The 23,837-nt window shown below is 41.8% G+C and overlaps 1 protein-coding gene across 1 annotated transcript in view; it reads right to left on the minus strand.

Moving 5' to 3' along the window:
• Positions 1 to 21,034: 21,034 nt before the first annotated feature.
• Positions 21,035 to 23,837, minus strand: part of LOC145408273 (uncharacterized) — a 35,100-nt gene continuing 32,297 nt past the window's right edge. The window contains exon 10 of the mRNA XM_080279042.1: positions 21,035 to 21,567. Coding sequence (XP_080135168.1) covers positions 21,035 to 21,567 — 533 coding nt within the window. The remainder of the gene's footprint in view (positions 21,568 to 23,837) is intronic.

A 23,837-nucleotide genomic window follows, 5' to 3' on the forward strand; every position in this document is an offset into this window, starting at 1 on the left:
TTTGAATCGAAGTAATTTTATAATGCGTACCTTTTCTGTCTATCTATCTGCCTGAGTATGTGACTATGTATACGTATCTATTTACAGTGAATATGTATACAATATGTCTCCCTGTAAATGTATATATGAATATATCATGTATATGTCCATGTAGCATATGTATATGTATGCACGTCTGTACACATACCCATATCTTTATATACGCATCCCTATCCTGTACATACAGTATGATTATGGCTACATGTTCGTGAATATATACGTAAATGTATAGATACTGTATATACGTATATGTATTTGTGCATATGTGCCTCTCTGCATACGTATGTCTATATGTGTGTGTTATGTATCCCTTTGTTCATTCCTAAACTTGTAATGATAATTATGGCAACAACATTGTACCATGTATGTGACATTGTATCTCTTTGATCAATACTGTCCCTGTAATGATACTTCCTTCTATAGCTTTCATGCCATTAGGTGTCCATGTCACCCTTTGCTCTCATGCACCCTACCCTGCTTGGCCCTCACCGATAATGTTCCCTAGAATTTTGGGGTGTGTACTGAAAGGTAAATAAAAAACTTAAATAATTATTACTTCACCGGTAATATTTTCCCTGGATAGTAGCTTTCCATGATCATGATAATTTCCCTGAACGATAACAGTTTCCCCTGAACGATAATGGTTTCCCTGGACGATAATTGTTCTTTGGACGGCAGTACTGTAATTTCCCTGGACGATAATAGTATCCCCGGATGATAGTTTCCCTGGACGATAATAATTTCCCCAGATTATAAGAGTACTGTATATGCGCAGGAGTAGGTGAGAATGAGAGGGGGAAAGAGGCATTATGTACCTGTAATCTGTACAGAGAGATGGAAGGAGAATATAAGAGAGTATGGATCAGGTGGTTTAAGGAATGCGTGGGTAAGACTGAAGGTGGGATTGAAAATGTGGGCGATTGTGTGTCTGTGTATGCGCCGACGCAAGATCGTGCAGGCAAAGTGAAAGAAGAGTTTTGGGCAAATGTGAAAGCTTGCATGGAAAAATTTGAAAGGAATGAGAGAGTGTTTTTGATTGGAGATATGAATATAAAAGTAGAGAATGTGAAGGTGAATGAAGTAGTTGGTGAGTGGGGTGTGCCTGCAGAATTGGATGAGAATGGCTGTTCTCTAGTGGACATTTGTGCGGGGAGGGGGTTGGTGATAGCCAATCCCCTCTTTAGACACAAAATGATCCACAAGTATACGTGGCAAGCGATGAGAATGGCGGGTGGTGAACTGAATGAACAGAAGGCAAAGATTGATTATGTGTGTGTGGATGACAGAATGAGACGGTATGTAATGGATGCAGGAGCATACAGAGCTTGGGGGAGTGGACTCTCTGACCACCACGTGGTGGTGGTGAATGTCAAGGTCGAAATGAAATGGAGGCGTAAGAGAAAGGAAGGATAGGAGGAAGCAGTTCCTACAAAGAAGGTAGAAATGTTGCAAGAGGATGGAAAGAAGGCAGAATACGAGAGAGAAGTGTAGATGCGACAGGGTAAATATGATTTGGAGCATATGGGGGAGGTGGAAGGTGTGTGCAAGATATTCACTGAAGAAATCTGTGCATCATGTGAGGTGGTGTGTGTGGTGAAAAGAAGACAAAAGGGGATGCAAGAAACACCATGGTAGAAAGAAGAGGTGAGACAAGCTATGGTGCAAAAGAAGACAGCATGGTTACAACGAGAGAAGGGGAAGAAAGGGCATAAAGGAATCTGAGAGACAGAAGAGAGAGTTATATGTAGAGACGAAGAGAGAGGCGAAAAGATTAGTAAGAGAAAGTAGAGAATGGATGAGGAATTTAGGAGGAATCTGAGTGTAAAGCGGAGAGAATGTAAGAAAATGTTCTGTAAAGAGGTAAAGAGAGCTAGACAGGGTGATGAGAAGTTAGCTGGGGAGGGGCAGATAAAAATTGTAGATTACTAGTGGAGAAGGGAGAAAAAGTGAGCATATGGAGAAGACACTTTAAGCAATTTTTGAAAATTGAGAATGAAAGTAATGCAAGTACAAGTGGCCGGGGACTGGCTGGAAGAAGAAGGGATGTCAGAAGAGAGAAAGAAATCAGTAGGATGAAAGTTGTGGAAGCAAAGAAGAAAGTCAAAATGGGGAATGCCACAGGAATTGATGGAGTGTGTGGTGAAATGCTGAAGCATGAGGGAAGAGATAGTAGTAGAACTGATATGGAAGATGTGATGATTGACCTGGGAGGAAGGGAGAGTCCCGGAGGATTGGAAGCTGGGTATAATTATTCCCCGGAACAAAGGGAAAGGGAAAAAAGAAGTGTGTGGTAGTCATACGGGCAATGTCTTCTAAGTATAATACGAAAAGAACATGGCAGGATACTTATTGACAGAGTTAGGAAAAGAACAGAAGAATCAGCTGGAGAAGAACAGGGAGGTTTTAGGAAGGGAAGACGTTGTGTGGATCAGATATTTATTCTTAGGTCTTTACTGGAAACGTTTCTAGACAAGGGGACGAAGTTATATGTGGCCTTCATGGGTTTGGAGAAACCATATGACAGGCTGGATAAACAAGGAATGTGGAAAATATGAAGAATATTGGGATTAGATGGAAAGTTGTTGAATGGTGTGAAAAGCATGTATGAGGGCGCTAAGGCTGCAGAGAGTGTGGAAAGTGAAGAGTGAATTTTTTGTCCGAGTGTTGAATTGAAACAGGGATGTGTCATGTCTCCATGGATGTTCAATCTGTATATGGATGGTGTTATAAAAGAGATACAAGGTAGGGCAGTGGATGTTGGAGCAGCCCCAATGAGAGAGGGCAGCGTTAGGGAACTTCCTGTACCGTTGTTTCCAAATGATACTGTGTTGTTAAGCGAAGACGAAGGGGAATTACAAGGCTTGGTGAATGAGTTTGGGAGTTTGTACAAGAAATGGAATGTAAATGTGAATGTAGGAAAGAGTAAGTTATGGTCTTAGTGAGAAATGAGGTCACTGAATGTACAGTTAGGTTGGATGATGAGGAAATGGAAAATGTGAGTGATTTAAATACTTGGGTAGTTTGATGAGTAAGGACGGATGTTTGGAGGGTGAAGTGCTTGAAAGAGTACAACAAGGAAAAAAGATTGCTGGTTCCCTGAAAGCAGTGATAAGAAATAGGGATGTGAGCATGGAAGTAAAAAGATCGCTGCACGATAGTATTGTGATACCAACACTAACATATGGAAGTGAAGCTTGGACCTTGTTGGAAGGACACAAGAGTGAAAACAGGGGAAATAAGTTATTTGAGAGGAGCATGTGAAGTTACATGGAGAAACGGACTGACAAGTGATGAAGTGAAGGAGCGTTGTGGTGGGGATGTGAATGTGATAGAAAGCATAAGGAGAAATACAATGAGGTTGTTTGGCCATGTGGAGAGGATGGATAGCGAGACTCTAACAAGGAAAAAGTGTGTGAGTGAGGTGGAGAGGGGGGAGGAGAGGGGGGGGGAGAGGATGGGAGAGGCCGAGGATGAGATGGAGGGATGGAGCAGAGGGGTTTATGAGGGAGGGGGGATGAGAGCTGGGAGCAGGGCAGTGAAATGGAGAGGGACAGGGGGATAAGAGTTTCCCTGGATGACACTAGTCTCTCTGGACGATTGTAGTTTCCCTGGACGATTGTAGTTTCCATGGACGATTGTAGTTTCCCTGAACTTTAAGACGATTATAGTTTCTTTGGACGATGAATGTTTCCCTTGACGATAATACCTTCCCTGGACGATAAAGGTTTCCCTGTTACTGGAGTAGGGCACCATATAAACAATTTGAGACTACAAGAGTTTATAAAAGTGAAAAGTTGTGTGTGTGAGAGAGAGAGAGAGAGAGAGAGAGAGAGAGAGAGAGAGAGAGAGAGAGAGAGAGAGACGTTGCTGCGAGCTGGTAAAAAGAGAGATGATGAAGCCCCACAACCTTTAATGCTGTACTGAACAGTATGAACACCTAAATTTTCTCCGAACTGGGGTGAATGTAGCAGCTGGGCTTTAGAGGGCGTGGTGCCTGTTCAACGCACTCACTGTCCGGAATTAGTTTTGGACAAAAGAAATATGATGATACCGTGGTAGAAGCCAAAGAAAAATATCAAGGCCATCGGTGGATTATTTAAGAATGAGTTGTGCAACATCTATACTACAAAAGCGGCTCTCTCTCTCTCTCTCTCTCTCTCTCTCTCTCTGTGTGTGTGTGTGTGTGTGTGTGTGTGTGTGTGTGTGTGTGTGTGTGTGTGTGTGTGTGTGTGTGTGTGTGTGTGTGTGTGTGTGTGTGTGTGTGTGTGTGTGTGTGTGTGTGTGTGTGTGTGTGTGTGTGTGTGTGTGTGTGTAAATTTGCTAGTCATTCTACCGGTGGTCCCAGCTTGGTGAACGGGTTGATTGGCTGGTGGGCAGATGTGTCGGGTGGGTGGAATTAGAGGTGTGAGGTGATTGGGTTGGGAAGGATGAGATGTGTGTGGAATGGTTAGGTCGGTGAAGTGGGTGGGGTAAGCAGGTGGGGTGGGGTGGTCAGGCAAACGGGTGTACTGGGATGGGCATGGCTGGTGAGGTGGTTTTGCTTGATCAGTGTCGTGGGCGACGTGGGTAGAGTGAGTGAGTAGGGTGGGTAGAGAGGGCGAGTGGGAGGGATAGCGGGTGGGTGTGACGAGTTGGTGGGATAGATGGATTGTCGAGTGCGGTAGGGTGGGGAGGGTGGCGAGTAGGGAAATGTGGGGTGGGTTGGCAAGTGTGTATTGTGGGTGGATGGGTGTGCCTTGTGGGTGGATGGGTGTGCCTTGTGTGTGGATGGGTGGATGTGTGGTTTCCTGGATTAAAAGACGGAAGGCAGGCTTACTAAACTGGGTGGGTAGGTGGACTGGTTGAAACTGGTGTACTGAGGATTTTGGTTCAATGATTAAATAGGTCTATGGTTGAAATGTGTCCGTGTATGGTAATAGGCTCAAGAGGGATATGTCCTTGAGGAAAATGACCTACTGTAACTGTCAAACACACATATAATGGGTAAAATAAATCCATAACAGATATAGATCCATATAAGAAACACTGTCATGCAGAGATTTGGTGTCCCCATGAAGAAAATGGAAATGTGGGCAGAAAAAGGTTCACGGAGGAAATAGATGCTAGAAGGAAATTAGTTCAAGCTGGGAAAAGAGATCCATGTGTAAAGTAGGTCCATGGGGAATAAAAAATTTGAAGGAAAATAGGTCCATGAAGGGAAAACGATCAATTGAAGGAATAATAGGTCCTTGGAGGGAAATTGGTCCATGGAGGGAAAATAAGTCCACGGAGGAAAAAGTGGTCCATGGAGGGAATGCAAGTCCATGAGGAAAATAGGTTCATGGGTGAAAACACTTGATAGAGGAAAAATAAGTCCATGGGAAAAGGCGGTAAATTGTTACTATTCAACACGAGTTATGTGGATAAAAATAAGTTTCTTCTTGTGTTTTATGTGTTTCTTTTGATTTTGACCATTTCTTGAGAAGTGCTTCGTTTACCTAGGCTATTTTTCTTCCCGTCTGAGGCCTCCTTTCAGAACTGGGGACCCGTTGGAAATACACGGTTTTTCGGCGGGGTAAATGCAGGGAAAAATTGCATTTTCACTGGAAAATAATAGTATAAATCAAATCAAAACACGCAATCACACACAAACACACACAATAGTCACACACACACACACACACACACACACACACACACACACACACACACACACACACACACACACACACACACACACACACACACACACACACACACACTGTTCATACACCGCTCGCTGGCACAGTCGTAACGTTCTCGCTTGCCATCTGGTAGACGGGAGTTCGCGCCTCGCTCAGGCTGCGAAAAGTTTCACTGACGAAGTGGGTGGTTACTGTCCCCCTTGAGCAAGGGGATGGGTGTGTGCGTGTGTGAAGGTTACAGCCTTGCCCTTAGATCGGACTATATGAGCTCTCAGCTCCCTTCCGGGAGGGTAAAAGCTGACGATCACGACCATCAAGTGATCCTGACCGACCCGGTGAATTACACACACACGAGAGAGAGAGAGAGAGAGAAAGACCTTTCATCCAATGTCGTTACAGGTGGGGAAACCATTACCTCAAGAACTATTTCCTTATTTACTCAAGCCAAACAGCACGTGACGTAAACAAGACATTTACACCGTCTATTTCAAGCATTAATCTACCCTCATCCACCCAAAGCAGATCGGGCCTAACTTAAGATCATGTAGCCTAACTAGCATATATCTTATGACTAAATTCCAGAGGAGGATAAGTTGTAAGAAATGGTTGCTGTTATTGATGATAGGAACCCACATGTAAACCTGAGTATCCTGTGTCTACTAGCAAGGGAAAACACACACACACACACACACACACACACACACACACACACACACACACACACACACACACACACACACACACACACACACACACACACACACACACACACACACACACACACACAAATAGGTCTAAGGGGAGAAAGTAGGTCTGTGGGGAAAAATGGTCCATGGAGGAGAATTAGTTCAAGTGGGAAAAAGGGTTCATTGGGTAAAGATCCATGGGAAATATAAGCCTTTTAGAAAAAGTGGGTCCAAGGGGGGAAGTAGGTCCAAGGGAGAGTGAAGTAGGCCCAAGGGAGAGAAAAAAACAGGGTCTGTGGGGAGAAAAGAAACCACAGGGAAAGAACGTAATGCAGAAGGGAAAAGAGGTCCCAAGGGGGATAACAGGACCAGAAAGGAAAAGATGTCCAACGGGAAAATCTCAAAAGGGAAAGACATCCAATGGGGAAAAAAGATCCAAGGGGCAAAGAAGGTTCATGGGAGTAAATTGATCTAATGGATAAAAAGGACCATTGAGGAAAATAATTGGTCCATGGGGTTAAAATAAGTTAGTAAGAGAAAATAACTGGGTGGAGATGGCCCTGGTAGGTACCCACTGTCTGGCTTATGTGTTAAGTTCAACGTATATATTAATAAAGGCTACAATTCACTGGGAAAACACAGTATAGCTGGGGACAATAACATCGCTCGTCTCTAGGTGACCAATTACGAGACTAACAGTCTGAAATGTTTGTTGGGCTCAGAAAATAGTATCACTGACTATCGAGAGTCGTTGCTCACACTCTATTTATGTCTTGTACTGCAGTAAATCGATAATTATGGCTGGAACTGTTCATTCTCAGCATTCATACGGTTGAAATAATACTTACAGATGATGCTACGCTGCTTAGAGTCCTCTTGTACTCTAGAGACGGAGAACAGTCCAGTAAGAAGAGAGCTTTGCAAAATGCCTGTCGACTGCACAAGGGTCATTAATGCAGTCAGTCTCTAAGTCCCAGTGTTTCCCCTGGATACGACCCGTAACAGCCAATGCCACACCCACGTTCCCATTAGTAGTACTTGTGAGCAAGAACAAGGGTAAATAAATTTTGCCCATGAGTCTGACTTGCACGAGAATTAAACTGGTGACATAATCCAAGAAAAGCAATAAGATACCTCCACACTTTCAATTTGTCACTTTAATATTCCCTGCAATTTGGCTGTTCAAAGTTTGGCAGGCACACGAGTGAACATGCAAATAATATTATACAAGCTTGAGCTTGCAAGAGCTTATAAATTCGGCCTGACAATTAGACTGGGTGTAATTCAATAGTTTTCGTGAACACACACACGCACACACAAGCCGCCGTCTTACTGGTGAATGAGCATCGCCAGGTTCTAAGTTCATCAATATACTGAAGGGGGATGCTCGTAATCTCACATACTCTTGAGGCTCGCTGGCACCTCTTCCATAATTCTTTATTTCTGTGTTTGGTACATTAAATTCTCTCGTATGGTATCTGTGTAGAGTAGCCTGTATCAGTTTTAAAATAATTGTAAATTCAATACATGGAAATAATATGGAAATAATAAGGTGGAAATATAAAATATCGATAAGGAACAGGTCATAGAAACTGCTAATTCGAACCAGAATACGATCCAATAGGAAGAAGCACCACCTCTCCTGGCATAAGAATGGCTCTAGTAATGGGAATGTTTCCCTATAGATGGCTCTGTAAACTAGGGTGAGTAGTCTGCTCATTGTTGACTGAGCTTAGGTTGCATAAACCATGGGAGTCTTAATCGAAAGTCCAATACAAACAAGGGGAGTTTAGATCTTTCCAGTCAGGTGTGTGTAAGCAGTGTGCTACAACTCATACTACATATAATATGGTACTATTAGATGGGAAATAACGAAGCGTGTTGCGGCCAACTAAACTCGAAACATTGCGCTGCTTCGAAATCCATGCTAGCTCACTGTCGCAGAAACGAACCAAGTCTAGGAGTACTGTGATGAAATGAAATCGAACCCTGTACACGAACTTTAACCTCCGCTAATCTGTTGATACCTCTGTCTGTTTCCTGATGACTATATTACAGGCAGATTATGAAAGCAGCCAATTAGTGACATGGTAACTCAGTTCGAGAAATGAGGTTAAATTGGGTTTGGTTAATTCAGCTTAGGTTAAAATAGGCTAGTTAGGTTTAGCTGGGATAATCTAGGTTAGATCAAGACCTTCCATGAGTGATAATGTATACCATAATGAGTAACACCTAAATCCTCACGGGGGGATATGATGCCACTTGGGATTAAGAATGTTTACCAAGTCTTAATCATCTCTATTTTTAAGTCTGAAAACATATAATAACCATTCACGCATATATATATATATATATATATATATATATATATATATATATATATATATATATATATATATATATATATATATATATATATATAATTTATTTATATCTATATATAGTTTGAAAGGGTACAGCAGGGAAGAAAGGTTGTTGGTTCACTGAAAGCAGTGATGAGAAATAGAGAGGTGAGTTTGGAAGTTAAGAAGTCACTGCATGCTAGTATTATGATCCCTACCCTGACGTATGGAAGCGAGGCATGGACTTTGCTAGAGGGGAACAAGTCAAGAGTGAGAGCAGTGGAAACGAGTTACCTGAGAGTGATATGGAGTGTCACATGTGACATGGAGGGACAGGTTAACGAATGAAGAAGTGAAGGAACGTTGTGGGGTGGATGTGGATGTGGTTGAGAAGATTAGGAGAAATACACTGAGGTGGTTTGGACACGTGGAGAGAATGGAGAGTGAAAGACTGACTAAGAGGGTGTATGCAGGTGAAGTGGAGGGAGGGAGAGGGAGGGGAACTGCGAGGATGAGGTGCAGGGATGGAGTTGAGAGGTATATGAGGGAGGGGGGAGGGTAGTCAAATGGTGGGTGACAGAGCGACTAGGAGGCATTATGTCTGTGGCCACCCTTTGAGGGATTAGGGCGTCGGGCTTTAGATAGATGGATAGTTTTTTTTTAATTCTTTCACAGAAATTGGGTCATATCTCAAAAGCAAGGCTTTGCGTTTTAAAAAGTTATATTTCTCATTTTCCGGATCATCATAAATATTAGAGTAAATAATTATAGATCAATAGAAGAACTGGTATATTTCTTACATTTTTTTAACCTTGATTTTATTATTATATTTTTCTCCACTCTATTTTGTTAAACCTTGACATTGTCCCTTTTCATAGATATTGGGAGAAAATAATTTAGTTCAGGGACTGAAGCATGTATACAAAAATCTATTTGATCTCTTTATATAATTGTGTTTCATTAGTAGTGAGACTAGTTCTCTAGATTTTTGATGAAAAAGAAGCTTAAAAATTATCAGTATACCACCACTTTGTTTATAAGCTTTTCCAAACAGCCTTTTTTTCTGGAAAACCTTCTTGACCAATTTTAGTAAGACTTACAGGTTTCGTGTTTTACATGATCTCACAAAACGTATTAATAAGTTAGACAGATTCACGGAAAATAATAAAATCACTTCTAAGTAATTGGCGCTCAGTTCACGTGGATTTGTTATGAAATGTTTTTTACCGAAACTGGAGTAAACATGAAGAAATGGCACCTGAATTGAACAAGATTATGATCGGTGGTTTGAAGGTGGAAATGAAAAACACGAAAGCTATAATAGCGGAAATAGTAAGCTATTTACACTAAAAGCTCGTGATGCAGAAATGGAAATTTAGTCCAATCACAGAAAAAAGGTATAAATATTGTTTTGAGGTCGATTTAATGGACTTAAAGTTATAAGACAGTTTTTCATTATGCATCCACTAATATGTAACCTAATCAGTTACCCAAGCGCAAATAAGCTGACTATATAAAAGCTTCATAAACTCAATATTCATCATCTACCATACGTACAGCATACACATTTTTATATACACACTATAGAAAACATTACCTTGATGTTTGGAGATAAGATCGATTAAAGTATAGTTACTTCCCTTGATTCCGCATGTAAATATAACAAACACTATGTCAAACTCCCACATAAGATGAAGAGAAAGTTATTTATCTGTCGTTGCTCTTCCTGGACACCTGTGAGAAGATTAACTACGTCTAACTGCCTGTCAAGACGTAGCCTAACTTTCACTTCTGACATGATAAACCTTGATCAAGCAGCACAAAAACATTTACTTACTAGTACAAAACATACAAAATATATTATACAGAGAGAAGTTATATTACAGAAAACAATAGTAAATTACACTATAATAATTTTACTCTAACTTGGACAAAAATTGCTGTCCCTCCACCGTGATTGGTGAATTCTAACAACAGACTGAGGCTGGGCATCCATTTGTACGTGATCCCTGATCCATATCCACGTCAGCGTCCATACCGGTGTCAGTGGAAAATCGAACATAGAAGAAAATGTAGAGAACCATCCATTTAATAGTTCCTTATCTGCGTCCGCATCCATGCCCGCGAGGAACCACGCAGTCGGTGATTTTTCATGGCCACGAATGCTGTGAAAGCTATTGTGGCGCCGCTACAAAACCTACAGAAAGTGACAAAACATCAGAAGTGGCTAATGTATTTCCTGCCAACAGCTTCCAACATGTCTAACTCAAAACTGAGCACTCAAAATGTCCGTGAGACCTTAGCGGAAATGCCGAGAGAAAACTCAGCAATTTATGATGCCAGGTCACTCCAGCATAGGAACTCCATATTCGTTTCCAAAATCAATCAATCAATCATTCATTTCCTGTGGCACCCCACGGGATGCATAGGGCCTCGATGAACTCTCTCCGCCAATATTTGTCTCATGCCATCTCCTTCAGGTCCCACCTACACTCCTCTTCTGCTTCTCTTTTCATTGTCCTCAACCAGGTTCTCCTCGGCCTACCTCTACCTCTTCTTCCTCTAGGAGTCCACTCATGCATAGGACCTCGATGAACTCTCTCCACCAATATTTGTCTCTTGCCATCTCCTTCAGGTCCCACCAACACTCCTCTCCTGCTTCCTCTTTTCGTTGTCCTTAACCAGGTTCCCCTCGGCCTACCTCTACTTCTTCTTCCTATTGGAGTCCACTCTGGCACATGTATTAAACTGCCATCTTTTCTATATATGTGCCCGAGCCACTTCCAGCGAGACAGTCTCACATATTCATCAACTAGTTCCACTCTCGTAATATCCCTTAATCTTTCATTTGTAACTCTGTCTTGCCTCTTTACCCCAAGAATCCTTCTCAGTAGTTTATTCTCAAATCCTAATACTTTCTGATCTATTGCAATTGTACTGTACCATGACTCATGCCCATAAAGTAAAATAGTCTAACCATGGACTTGTAAATTTTTACTTTAGTATATACCGAAAGCATATTACTATTCCAAACAGATTTCAACATTCCAACAGCTCGCCAAGCCTGTCTAATCCTCTCCTCAATTTCATTGTTTAATGATCCATTAGATGATGCAATCGTTCCCAGATATTTAAATTTTCAACATTCTTCACCACATTATTCCCAATTACACAATCGATTTGGTTCTCCACGCCATATTAATAATTTCAGTCTTTCCACAATTTATTACCAATCCTACTTTTTCTCCTTCCTCCACCAGACAATCAAGCACCCTCTGGATCTCGTAAATACTTCCGCAAATCAGTACAATATCATCAGCACAGTCCAAATCCATCAGCTTCTTATTTTCTTTCCAGTTAATTCCTGCACCTGTTCTCCTTACAACCTTTCTCATAACATAATCCATAACCAAAACAAACAGCAATGGCGAAAGAACTCCTCCTTGAATCACTCCTGACCTAACTTCAAATGGATCACTCAAAGACCCACTCTCCATTACCTTACAAAAAGTACCTTCATGCAGGCTTCTAATAATATTTACAAACTTTTCTGGTATACCATAGAATCTCATAATTTTCAACATAGCTCCACGTGAAACACTATCAAACGCCTTTTCAAAATCCACAAAACACAAACTAAGTGGCATTTTCATCTCATTCGCTTGTTGCATTAGATGCCTTACAATAAAAATCTGATCATTACAACCTCGACCCTTTCTAAATCCCGCTTGTTCTTCTCTTAAAATTTTATCAGTTACTGGCTCTATTCTGTTCAACAAGATATTGGAAAAGACTTTTGCAACTACAGGTGTCAAAGTTATCCCCCGCCAATTGCCACACACACTTAAATCTCCCTTTTTGGTATATTTATAATCACTCCAATTTTCCTCTCTTCTGGGATTCCACCATTTTCCCAAGCCACATTAAAAAGTTTCAGAAGCGCATTTATCAACTCATCATTTTCCACCTTAAGTATTTCAGGAAATATTCCATCCTCTCCTGGGGCCTTAATTTTCTTTAACTCCTTTACAGATTTTGCTACCTCTTCCAAGGTTATATCCCCTGTTTCTATCTGCAAATCTCTCTCGGATGGCAAAATGTCCTCTTTAGCTGGGATTGATATATTTAGAACAGATTCACAATGCTCTTTCCACCTTAATTTTATATCCAAATCTTTAGTCATCAAGTTACCATTTCTATCTCGTACAGGTATTTCCTTCCTTCTCTTTTCAGTCTCGGTTAACTCCTTTATTGCCTGATACGCTGTTCTTGTGCTCTGACCGTCATTTTTACTTAATTTCTGTCTCTGTTGCCTTTTCATCATACAGCCTTCTCTTATCACGTCTAACGAGTCTTTTTACTTCAGAATGTAAACTCCAGTACTTTGTTCTAAGTACTTCAACTACCTGGCCATCAACATGTTGTTCTTCACTTCTTAACTTTGCCTCTTTCCTTTTCCGAATTGCATTCCATGTTTCATCTGAAATCCAATCTTTCCTCCTCGCCTTTCCCTTTTTCTTAATAGTAACCTTAGCACTCTCATGCAAAACCTCTTTTACCTATCTCCACATTTGATTAATATCATTGTCTTCAGATTTTATCAAAGTCTGAAGGACTAGAAACCTATTCCTACAATCCCACCGAAACTTTTCCTTCGTGTTCTCATAATTTCTCAGCTCATCAAATCATAATTATTACCTCCTGTACAATTACCATTAACGTTTCTCTTAAGTTTTATTTTAATCTTTGACACAACAAGTTGATGATCACTACCTATATCTGTCCCCCTTCTCACGCAAACATCTTGCATATAACTCCTATGCCTTCTGATAATTGCAATGTGGTCAATCTGGTTACAATATTTACCACATGGTGAAATCCAAGTAGTTTTATGTATTTTTCTATGCTCAAAGATAGTTACGCCAATCATAAGGTCATTTGCCAAACAAAAGCTTCCAAATCGCACTCCATTTTCGTTTCTTTTACCAACACCCTCCTTACCCCTACAGTCTTCAAAGCCATCCCTACTACTGCCAACAATCGCATTAAAATCACGAATGCAAACTAACACATCATATCTTGCCACTCTATTCACTATATCCTGCAGTTTCTCATAAAAGTCATCCTTCATTTCATCAGCAGCCTCATCTGTCGGAGCGTACCCTACAACCATACTGATATTACCATGGTCAGATTTTAAACGACCATAAAGCAAGCGCTCATGAATTGGCTCAAACTCACATACTGCCTGACATGCATCTATACTCAGCAGTAAGCCTACTCCTTGGTAATGATTTCCATCACTCCTACCAGAATCCAACAAAGTAATACCATCTTCCAAATTCATTTTATCAACTCCAAGCAACCTCGTTTCTGCAAGAGTACAAATATCTATACTGTATTCCTTGAACACTGAAATAAATAAGTTCTTCCAATTTACCAGCCTGAAGAGTTCGAACATTCCAATTTCCTATTGTTAAGGCTCTTTTTGGATGTAAAAACTTAGCTTTACACCGTGGGATTCTTAACACCCCCTGCCCACTTAAGGGCTGGACGAAACTGAGGGCCATTGCTTCGTAACCAGAGTTCATCAACTTTTCTTAGGCAGAAAAATATTTTACCCTGGAGCCAATGCCAGTGGCTCGCAGGAACCAGACAGTGGAGAGAGGAAATTAACTAAACGAAAGTAAAATGCAGAAGGTTTGGAAAGTCAAAGTACAAGGGAAAGAGAGACGGCAAAAATAATGTAGCTAAAAGTGTCCCTTTTAGTCGCCTCTTACGACAAGCAAGGAATACTGAGGAAGTATTCTATCCCCCTTTCCCCAGGGGGGGTAGTCTATTCCAAGGCATTGTAAACTCTTCGTATAACATATGAGCATGTGAATGCTGTGTATTAAAACAATAATATACTATGTCAGTAAGTCAGTGGCACGAATTATGTGAATGGCCTCCTCACAAACTGTTTTTCAACCAGTTTTAATTCCTTCACCAAGCTGTAGTATGGTCCATGCTTACTGATTCTGAGGAATATCATTGACCCAACACCATGTTTTTTTAAAAATTCTGATGGCCTCTCTGAAAGATTATACTAGCCATGAGAAGAAAGCTGTCATGCTTGTCTAGTGCTTGACTCAGCCGTCAGGACATATTGTCTTACCGTGACTACCTCGTGCGTAGTTGTCACGGATATAATGGAGGTACACCTCACAGATACATGGACGTGGACACAGACATGGATTACAGACAATTGGATGCTCGGCCTAACATTAGGCCCTTCAGCTGTGGTAATGTGTTCGCTGATGCATGCATATGCAGAAACGAGGTTGCTTGGAGTTGATAAAATGAATTTGGAAGATGGTATTACTTTGTTGGATTCTGGTAGGAGTGATGGAAATCATTACCAAGGAGTAGGCTTACTGCTGAGTAGAGATGCTTGTCAGGCAGTGTTTTCACTACTTGTTTTGACCCACTTACACTTAACCCAAACAACTTTAAATTTTAGCGGCAAAAGCTACAATCTTTCCACTAATTCTTGAAACAAATTGAATGTTCACAGGTTGTCCAGGGCAGAGGGAGAACTAGTTCAAGGGGAGGTGGTCGGCGAGAGAAGGTCGCCCTGGCAGGTGCAAAGAAACATTTACAAGGTGCCACCACACTGAGTGTGGGAAGAAGTGACTTTCGTGCTTTATAACACTACAAAACAAGTTATTCAGATAATTTTAATTGTAAATAACACTTGTTTCACTCTATTGTGGTGTGAGTATAACCTACAAGACCTAAAGCACAAGCAGTACACTCAGTGCTAAACATGCTGTGTGAACGTAACAGTAAATGAGGTGATAGCACAACATGTTCCTTGTAATCTTTTCATTTCCTCACTAAATACATCACTTACATTAAATAGAGAATCGAGATCAAGTCATTGTATTCCCAAACGGCACCACTTAGGTCAGCATCAATAATAACAAGGCTAGCATGATTTAACTGCACAGCATCGCTTATTGACGTACACCTAGATACATAACTGACAGGATATCAATCTTTATGTAACTTTTCTTTATGATTAGTTGCAGGAGTCACTGCCACCACCGGACCCAAGTCAATACGAGTGCCAGTTATGTCATTAGCAAACAAGGGCCTCACACTAAGCACAGGAAGAGTCTACAGTAGTAAAACTACAGTCATCCACTCAGAAACTATTTTGTTACTCAGAAATATCTTAGAGGAGCACCTTGATGGAATTAAGTTTAGTTAATCCTTTCATGTACCATATTTTTCCGTTGTCACCTGGCTGCTAAAGACGCTTTCATTCAATTTAGCAGAGACTTTTCAAACTGGCGGAGTATGTCCTTATGGACGAATTATCTATCTATCTATCTATAGCCCGACGCCCTAATCCCGCAAAGGGTGGCCGCCGACAAAACGCCTCCAAGTCACTCTGTCACCCACCATTTGACTCCCCTCCCCCCAACTCACCCCCCCCTCCCTCATATACCTCTCAACTCCATCCCTCCACCTCATCCTCGGTCTACCCCTCCCTCTCCCTCCCTCCACCTCACCCACATACACCCTCTTAGTCAGTCTTTCACTCTCCATCCTCTCCACATGTCCAAACCACCTCAGTGTATTTCTCCTAATCTTTTCAACCACATCCACATCCACCCCACAACGTTCCTTCACTTCTTCATTCGTCAACCTGTCCCTCCATGTCACTCCACATGCTCCTCTCAAGTAACTCATTTCCACTGCTCTCACTCTTGACTTGTTCCCCTCTTGCAAGGTCCACGCCTCGCTTCCATACGTCAGGGTAGGGATCACAATACCATCATGCAGAGACTTCTTAACTTCCATACTCACTTCCCTATTTCTCATCACTGCTTTCAGCATGCCTACAACCTTCCTTCTCTGCTGTACCCTTTCACGCACTTCATCCCCCAAAGTTCCATCCTTACTCATCACACTACCCAAGTACTTGAATGCACTCACATTCTCCATATCCTCACCATCAACCTCACTGTACACTCTGTGACTTCATTCCTCTCAAACACCATAACTTTACTTTTGTTTACATTAACTTTCAGCTTCCTCCTCCTACACACTGTCCCAAATTCATTCACCAAACCTTGCAACTCCCATTCATCTTCACTCAACAATACTGTATCATCGGCAAACAGCAACACCGGAAGCTTCCAAATCTCACCCTCATTCATTAGGGCCACCCCCACATCCACTGCCCTACCTTGTACCTCCTTTACGACCCCATCCATATATATATTAAACAGCCATGGAGACATTACACACCCCTGTTTCAGTCCCACATTGAGATCAAAGAACTCACTCAGCTCACCATCCACTCGCACCGTAGCCCTAGCTCCCTCGTACATACTCTTCACAGCACTCAACAATTTCCCCTCCACTCCATATATTCTTAATACCTTCCACATACCTTTCCTATCTATTCTGTCATAAGCTTTCTCCAAGTCCATGAAGGCAGCGTACACTTTCCTTCCCTTCTCTAGATACTTCTCCACTAAACATCTTAGAACAAATATCTGATCTACACACCCTTTTCCCTTCCTAAATCCCCCTTGTTCTTCTCCAACTAGCTCCTCTGTCATATGCCTAACCCTATCAATGAGTATTCTACCATATATTTTACCAGTCACACTAAGAAGGCAAATACCCCTATGGTTACCACATACTTCTCTCTCCCCTTTTCCTTTGTACAGAGGAACAATTATACCTGATTTCCAGTCCTCTGGAACCCTTCCCTCTTCCCAAGCCAATCTACACAACTTCCATATCCACTCCACAACAATCTCACCCCCATACCTAAGCATTTCACCACATACTCCATCAATTCCTGGGGCCTTTCCCAGCTTAATCTTCTTCATCGCTTCCACTACTTCCGACCTACTGATCTCTTCCTCCCTCCTCTCATCTCTTCTTCTCCCAGCCATTCCCCAACCACTTATACTCACACTGCTCTCACTCTCTACATTCAACAAATCCTCAAAGTGCTCCTTCCATCTCCTCAATTTCTCTCTCTTCTCTACCAACAATCTATTATTCCTATCTTTCACTCCCCTACTATTTCCCCTTTCACACATCCTTACTTTCTTTACCTCCTTCCAAAACAATTTCTTACTCTCCCTCCATTTCACACTCAGATTCCTCCCAAACTCTTCATCCACTTTCTTCTTACTCTCCTTCACCAGTCTCTTAACCTCCCTTCTCCTGCTCACATATACCTCTCTCTTCTCTCTCTCATCTTCTCCCCTACCTCTACTCGCCAACCATTCACCATATGCCTTATTCTTTTGTTCCACAGCTCGTTTCACCTCATCATTCCACCATGCTGTCCCTTGCACACCCTTGCATCTCCTCCTCACTCCACAAACCACCTCACACGCTGCGCTTATCTCTTCCGTGAATATCTTACATACGTCTTCCACCCCTTCCATCTGCTCTAGCTCATACCTTCCCAATCTTTCTTCCACTATGCTCTTATACTCTGTCCTCTTCTCACTATCTTGCAATTTCTCCACTCTTCTCACAGGAGCTGTTTCCTCCTGTCTTCCCCTTCGCCTCCTCAACCACTTTCTTTGCAGCTCTACCTTGGCCATCACTAAGTGATGGTCCGAGACTCCATTCCCCCACCCTCTCCACACCCTTGCATCCAACACTTGTCTTCTCATTCGCTCATCCACACACACGTAGTCTATCATTGCCTTTCGTTCAACAAGTTCACCATCCATCCTCCTCATTACTCTCCATGTATACCGGTGGATCATCTTATGACGAAAGTAGGTGTTGGCTATTGCCAACCCCTTACCAGCACAGATGTCCACCAAAGCACTACCATTCCCATCTACTTCTGCTGGCACACCCCACTGACCAACCACTCCATCCACTCGTACATTCCCGACTTTGCCATTCATGTCTCCAATCAACAGCACTCTCTCGCTCCTCTCAAACTTGTCCATACATGCTTCTACTCTCGCCCAAAACTCATCTTTCACTCTTGCCACACATACAATCGCCCATGCTTGTATACCTACTTTCATCCTCACCCATACAATCCTTGCACCCACTGTTCCATACTCTCTTATATTCTCCTTCCACTTCTTGCTTATCATCAGACATACTCCCTCTCTTGCCCTCTCATTCTCACTGACTCCCGCACATATACCTACACCGTATTCCCATTCTCTCATCCTTTCACCTTTCCATTTAGTTTCAGTCAATCCACATATATCCACTTTTGCATCCTCAAGCACCTGGACAATCTCTCTCTCTTTCACTTCATCATTCACTCCTCTCACATTCCACGTTCCTACTCTCAGAATGTCCTTTGTCCGTTCCTTAGTCGTCAACGTATGGTCCGTCCGGGTCCGAGGCGCTTTATTTGCTTTTTTAGTTAGTTCTTTTTACGGGGTGGGGCACTAACCCACCACCAACCCTTTTAGTCGCCTCGTACGACAAGCAGGGATACTGGGGGAGTATTCTTGAAACCCCTCCATAGCGGTTAAGAATTGGTCCCATGTTGATATGGCATTGTTTACTCAAAATTAACTCTAGAATCTCCTCTTGAAGTTAGTAATTCGTCTCGGAACACCCTATACAGCATTAAAAAAAAAAACGTCATCATACATCAGAGGTTAATGAACGCCCTACACCCCACAGTCCAAGAACGTTTCACTAATGTGCACAGGATCGTTTGATGTTAGTCACAATAAAATGACATGGGCATCATCGGTATACAAAGATTATTCCTAATTTACACAGACCGAGGATATCTTCTGTCTATCTATAGCCAAAAGCCTTAATCCCGTAAGGGGTAGCCACAAACAAATCGCCTCCACATTGCCCTCTCCCCTGCCATTTGGCTGTGCTTCTTTCAGCTTACATAACCCTCTCTCATATCTCTCCATTCTATCCCTCCACCTCGTCCTTGGTCTCCATCTCCAGCTCTTTCCTTTTACCTCACTGACAGACACTGTCCTAGTACGTCAGTCATTCTCCATCCTCTATACATGGCCAAATCATCTCTTAGAGCGTTCGGTCACATCCCCATCAAAACGGACATCTTCCAGAAGCTAGATGAAATCGTCTGATATCTATCTATCTATCTTTCTGTCTATCTATTGCCAGACGCCTTAATCCCGTAAGGGGTGGCTACAAACAAATCTCCTCCATGTCGTCCTGTCCCCCGCCATTTCATTTCCCTGCTCCCAGCTCACACACCCCTCTCTTATATACCTCTCCATCCCATCCCTCCATCTCATCCTTGGCCTCCCCCCTCTTCCCCCCCTCCACCTCACTCATATACATTCTCCTCGTCAGTCTCTCAGTCTCCATCCTCTCCACATGGCCAAACCACCTCAGTGTGTTTTTCTTAACACTTCCAATCACATCCACATCCATTGTGTGTTATCATTATAGAATATATAGAGATGCTTCAGGTTAAATGGATCAACAATTTTTCCACAGGCCCAACCGTCGTGGAATAATAAAAACTCCGCTGATTTTATAACACGTGCAGTATATAACCAAAGCATATAGTACATTCAGTATGGGCTCCAAGGCATTAACGCCCAAGTGGTGACATGTGAAGGTATGTTGTGACCTAAAATACAGAGTATTTAGTGTGGACTTCAAAATTTAGCATTTGAAGGTGTGTGGTGACTTAGTATACAGTGTGTTAAGTGCAGAATGCATAGTGTTAACGCCTAAATGGTGACATGTGAAGACGTGTGCTGATTGTGTAGTGACCTAGTATACAGCATATTCAATGTGGACAGCATGGTGTTGGCGCCCAAGTGGTGGCATGCGAAGGTGTGTAATGACCTAGTAAATAGTATTATTCAACATGGACTCATGAAACTAGCACCCAAGTGATAACATGTGAAGGTGTGTGGCGACCTAGCATACTCGTATAGTACATTCATTGTGCAAAATCAATTACAACAGGAAACAGACCCACAAGAGTGTATGTGAATCTAAACCGGAGACAGGGTGATTTTGCTTTCACAATCCCATTTCCTTCCCGCAAAAACAATTCATAGATACGAAGAGGAATGCTGATCCTAGGATTGACTGAAGCGCCATTTAGAGCTAAAAGACTATATTTTCTTATTGGTAACGTTTCACCCACTTTAGGCTTTTATCTTCTTTGATAACACTGCAGATGTCTTGAAGCGGATGAAACATTACCTAAAAATAAAAGTCTTTACCGCTAAATGGTGTTTTAATCAACTGATCCTGTGATACTGAACTTGAGCTCAGATCAGGTTTGGATCATTCAATCATCTTTAAATGCTGGATTATGAAACTCTTTGGCTTCAGATTTATGCCCTCCAGCATGAACGTTGTTGGTGGGATTTTCTCTGATTTTTAGTACTTTCCTGTTAAGTCCAGCTATACCGTTTTCTCCAGCTTTGCTGGCTTTGTTTCGGTTTGTTGTTGTTGTATCCTCATTATCAGCTACATTAATTTCCACATGAAAATTTTCTCGGGTTCTGGCGAATTCATTCTTTTTCTTTGCAACACCACAGTCTACAGCTGCATCTTCTTTTCTCCTCTTCTCAGTAACATCCTCCTCTATGTCTTTATCCTCATGTTTCATTTCCTCAGCAGTGTCACACTCCACATCCTCAAGCATGTTCAACTTTCCGGCTTTCCTGCGTGCTTGCTGCTGCTTGCGGAAGAAGAATCTGTTTGCCAGGAAATATAAAACGCACAAGACGGCCGACAATCCAGCAGCTAATTGAAAGGTGATACGAATGCCAAGCGGCGCTATTAAGAAGCCCCCCATTAGACTGCCAAGGGCCCGACCTGAAAGAAAGTTTGGTCATTAGCAGAACTATTTTGCTGTTATATAGTCAAATCTCCATCAGATATTCATGCGTAAGAAACTGCATCACCAGAGAGAAACTGGATCTCCTAGCCAACTATGACGTAGCCACCATCACTTTCTATTCTTGTACCAAAACAAAATACAGCTCATATATAATCTAATGCTCTCATTTTAATGCCACTTCTTACACTAAGACCACAACACTTTGACTTTCATATGCATCATCCTTCCTACAGACATCCATTCTCAAATCGTACTTTACCAACTTGTAGATTATCTGTGTTTCACCGGCCCTCCAAGGAGAAGGCCTAGGTTCACCAGTTGATTTAATCTAATGTGATACACATCCAGATCCGGAGAGAGTAACAATGAAAAAATTGCAGTCAACTCTACTTATAAGTGGAGATATGTTTCAGAATATTAACTGTATCCATACAAATGGTACTCTAATTTGGGTGTACATGGAAAACACAGCTTTACGGATACCAAAGGACCTTTAGTGGCTAGTTCTCCGCAGTTTACTAGGAACTTAGAAATAGACGGTTGTTACTTATGAAAGTACATTTGTTTTTCATAGATTTGTCTGATTTTTGTATATGTTTTATTACCTTATATGAGCAATAACATCCCAAAGTTTGAGTAAATTTGGTTGATTAGTTTCTACAGAAAAAAATATATATGCATAATACGTATAAAATAAGAGACGCAAGAAATGGGAAACCAAGGGAAGTGTGTTCATCTGATCTCTAAGATATTTGGTAGTTTTACTAATAAAACCCTCATTATTAAACTGCCCCAACAGTTTTTTAATATTCTTCACCATTGCTGAACAAAGAAATTCCCAAAATGCCTATTTATGTGTTCCAAATTTAACCCCCCTTTTGGCCATGTGCAAAAAACCATTACAGTCATGTTTGTCGGTCTGAAAAAAAAAATATATGCACACAAACTGTTCCTCTTTCATTCCTCTTTTTGTAGGTATTTTGCTTTTTGTCTTATGCTCAAAACTAATCGAGTATATCATTCCAAAGGACAATGAGTTTAGTTCCAAGATATCTCTCATTTTTTGTTGACGTGCAGTGTCTCTACGATTAGAAACAACTTAGGTACTTTTTTTTTATTTTATGAGTTAGGATTGGGGATAGTTATGAAGAGGTAGAGGGTCTTTGGAGAAGACAACGTTGGAGAAAAAAGACGTAGAAGGTTGGGGGTCGTCAGGTGAGGTGGCGGTGGGGTGGGCAGGCGAGGAGGAAGGCAGTGATGGTGGAGAAACAATTGCTGCTTCCAACACGTTTTTTCTCCCCTCAAAAAGGCGTCAAATTCTTCTCTGCCGCTTTCTGATATTGCAGTAGCTTCTTAGAGGGTCTCCCCATCTTCAAAAGTGTCCAAAAACGATGAGAAATGGCTAAGATTAGCACAGACTGAGAACAAACTAAGACCAAGGCTGGCGTGTCTCACCCCTCCCAGTGTCATATCATATCTGGTATTTCTAGCCTCTGCCTCGCTGCCACACACACACACACACACGCTCCCATTGCCAGGAGTATGACAATTTTTGCAGAAAAAACGGAAAAAAATGGAAAAAAAAAAAGTGGTCATACTATACACTGCATAGAAAACGGATATTTCTGCAGGTAAATGACCTCAAAGCTGGAATTAAAAAATAATTTTTTTGAAGGGGAGAGAACTGTTATACGGCTGCCAAATTTTTACAGAGAATGATACTTGGAGTTATTTTATGGGGTAACTTTCGCAAAATGCCTTTGTGAGTCAAAGATCGGCCCCTGCTGGCGTCCATTCCCCTTAATTCAGGGTAGTCCGTAAATAACGCCCAACTAGAAACTCGCTTGATGATATCATATATGCTGATGGGATGGCTCAGTCTGCCTGTGTAAGCGTGGGTCTGGCAGGGAGAGTAGGAAATGAACAAATAATGCAGAATAGACATTGATAATGTTAACTGAACCATCCCCACATATCCCGAGATATTACTCAGCGGAAATGAAGAGAGTGATGTTTATGGACCCAATCAATCCGCATAAAGGAAGAAGGTCAGCAATGATGACATATAGCGAGGCTGTATTTTTCAGACCAACTATCCCAACCTATATCTAACCTCTCCATTTCAACAAATTTCTGCTAAGACAAAATCATGTGGTTGCAGAAAGAATGAAACGTCGAGAACTTGGGCACCGAGCTGTCGACACAAAAGAGTTGTTCGGTATCCCTCGGCCAAGCCTTGAGCACG

Source organism: Coenobita brevimanus, chromosome 76, assembly GCF_032717465.1.
Source record: "Coenobita brevimanus isolate Jiangsu-jjx chromosome 76, ASM3271746v2, whole genome shotgun sequence".
Taxonomy (NCBI): Eukaryota; Metazoa; Arthropoda; class Malacostraca; order Decapoda; family Coenobitidae; genus Coenobita; species Coenobita brevimanus.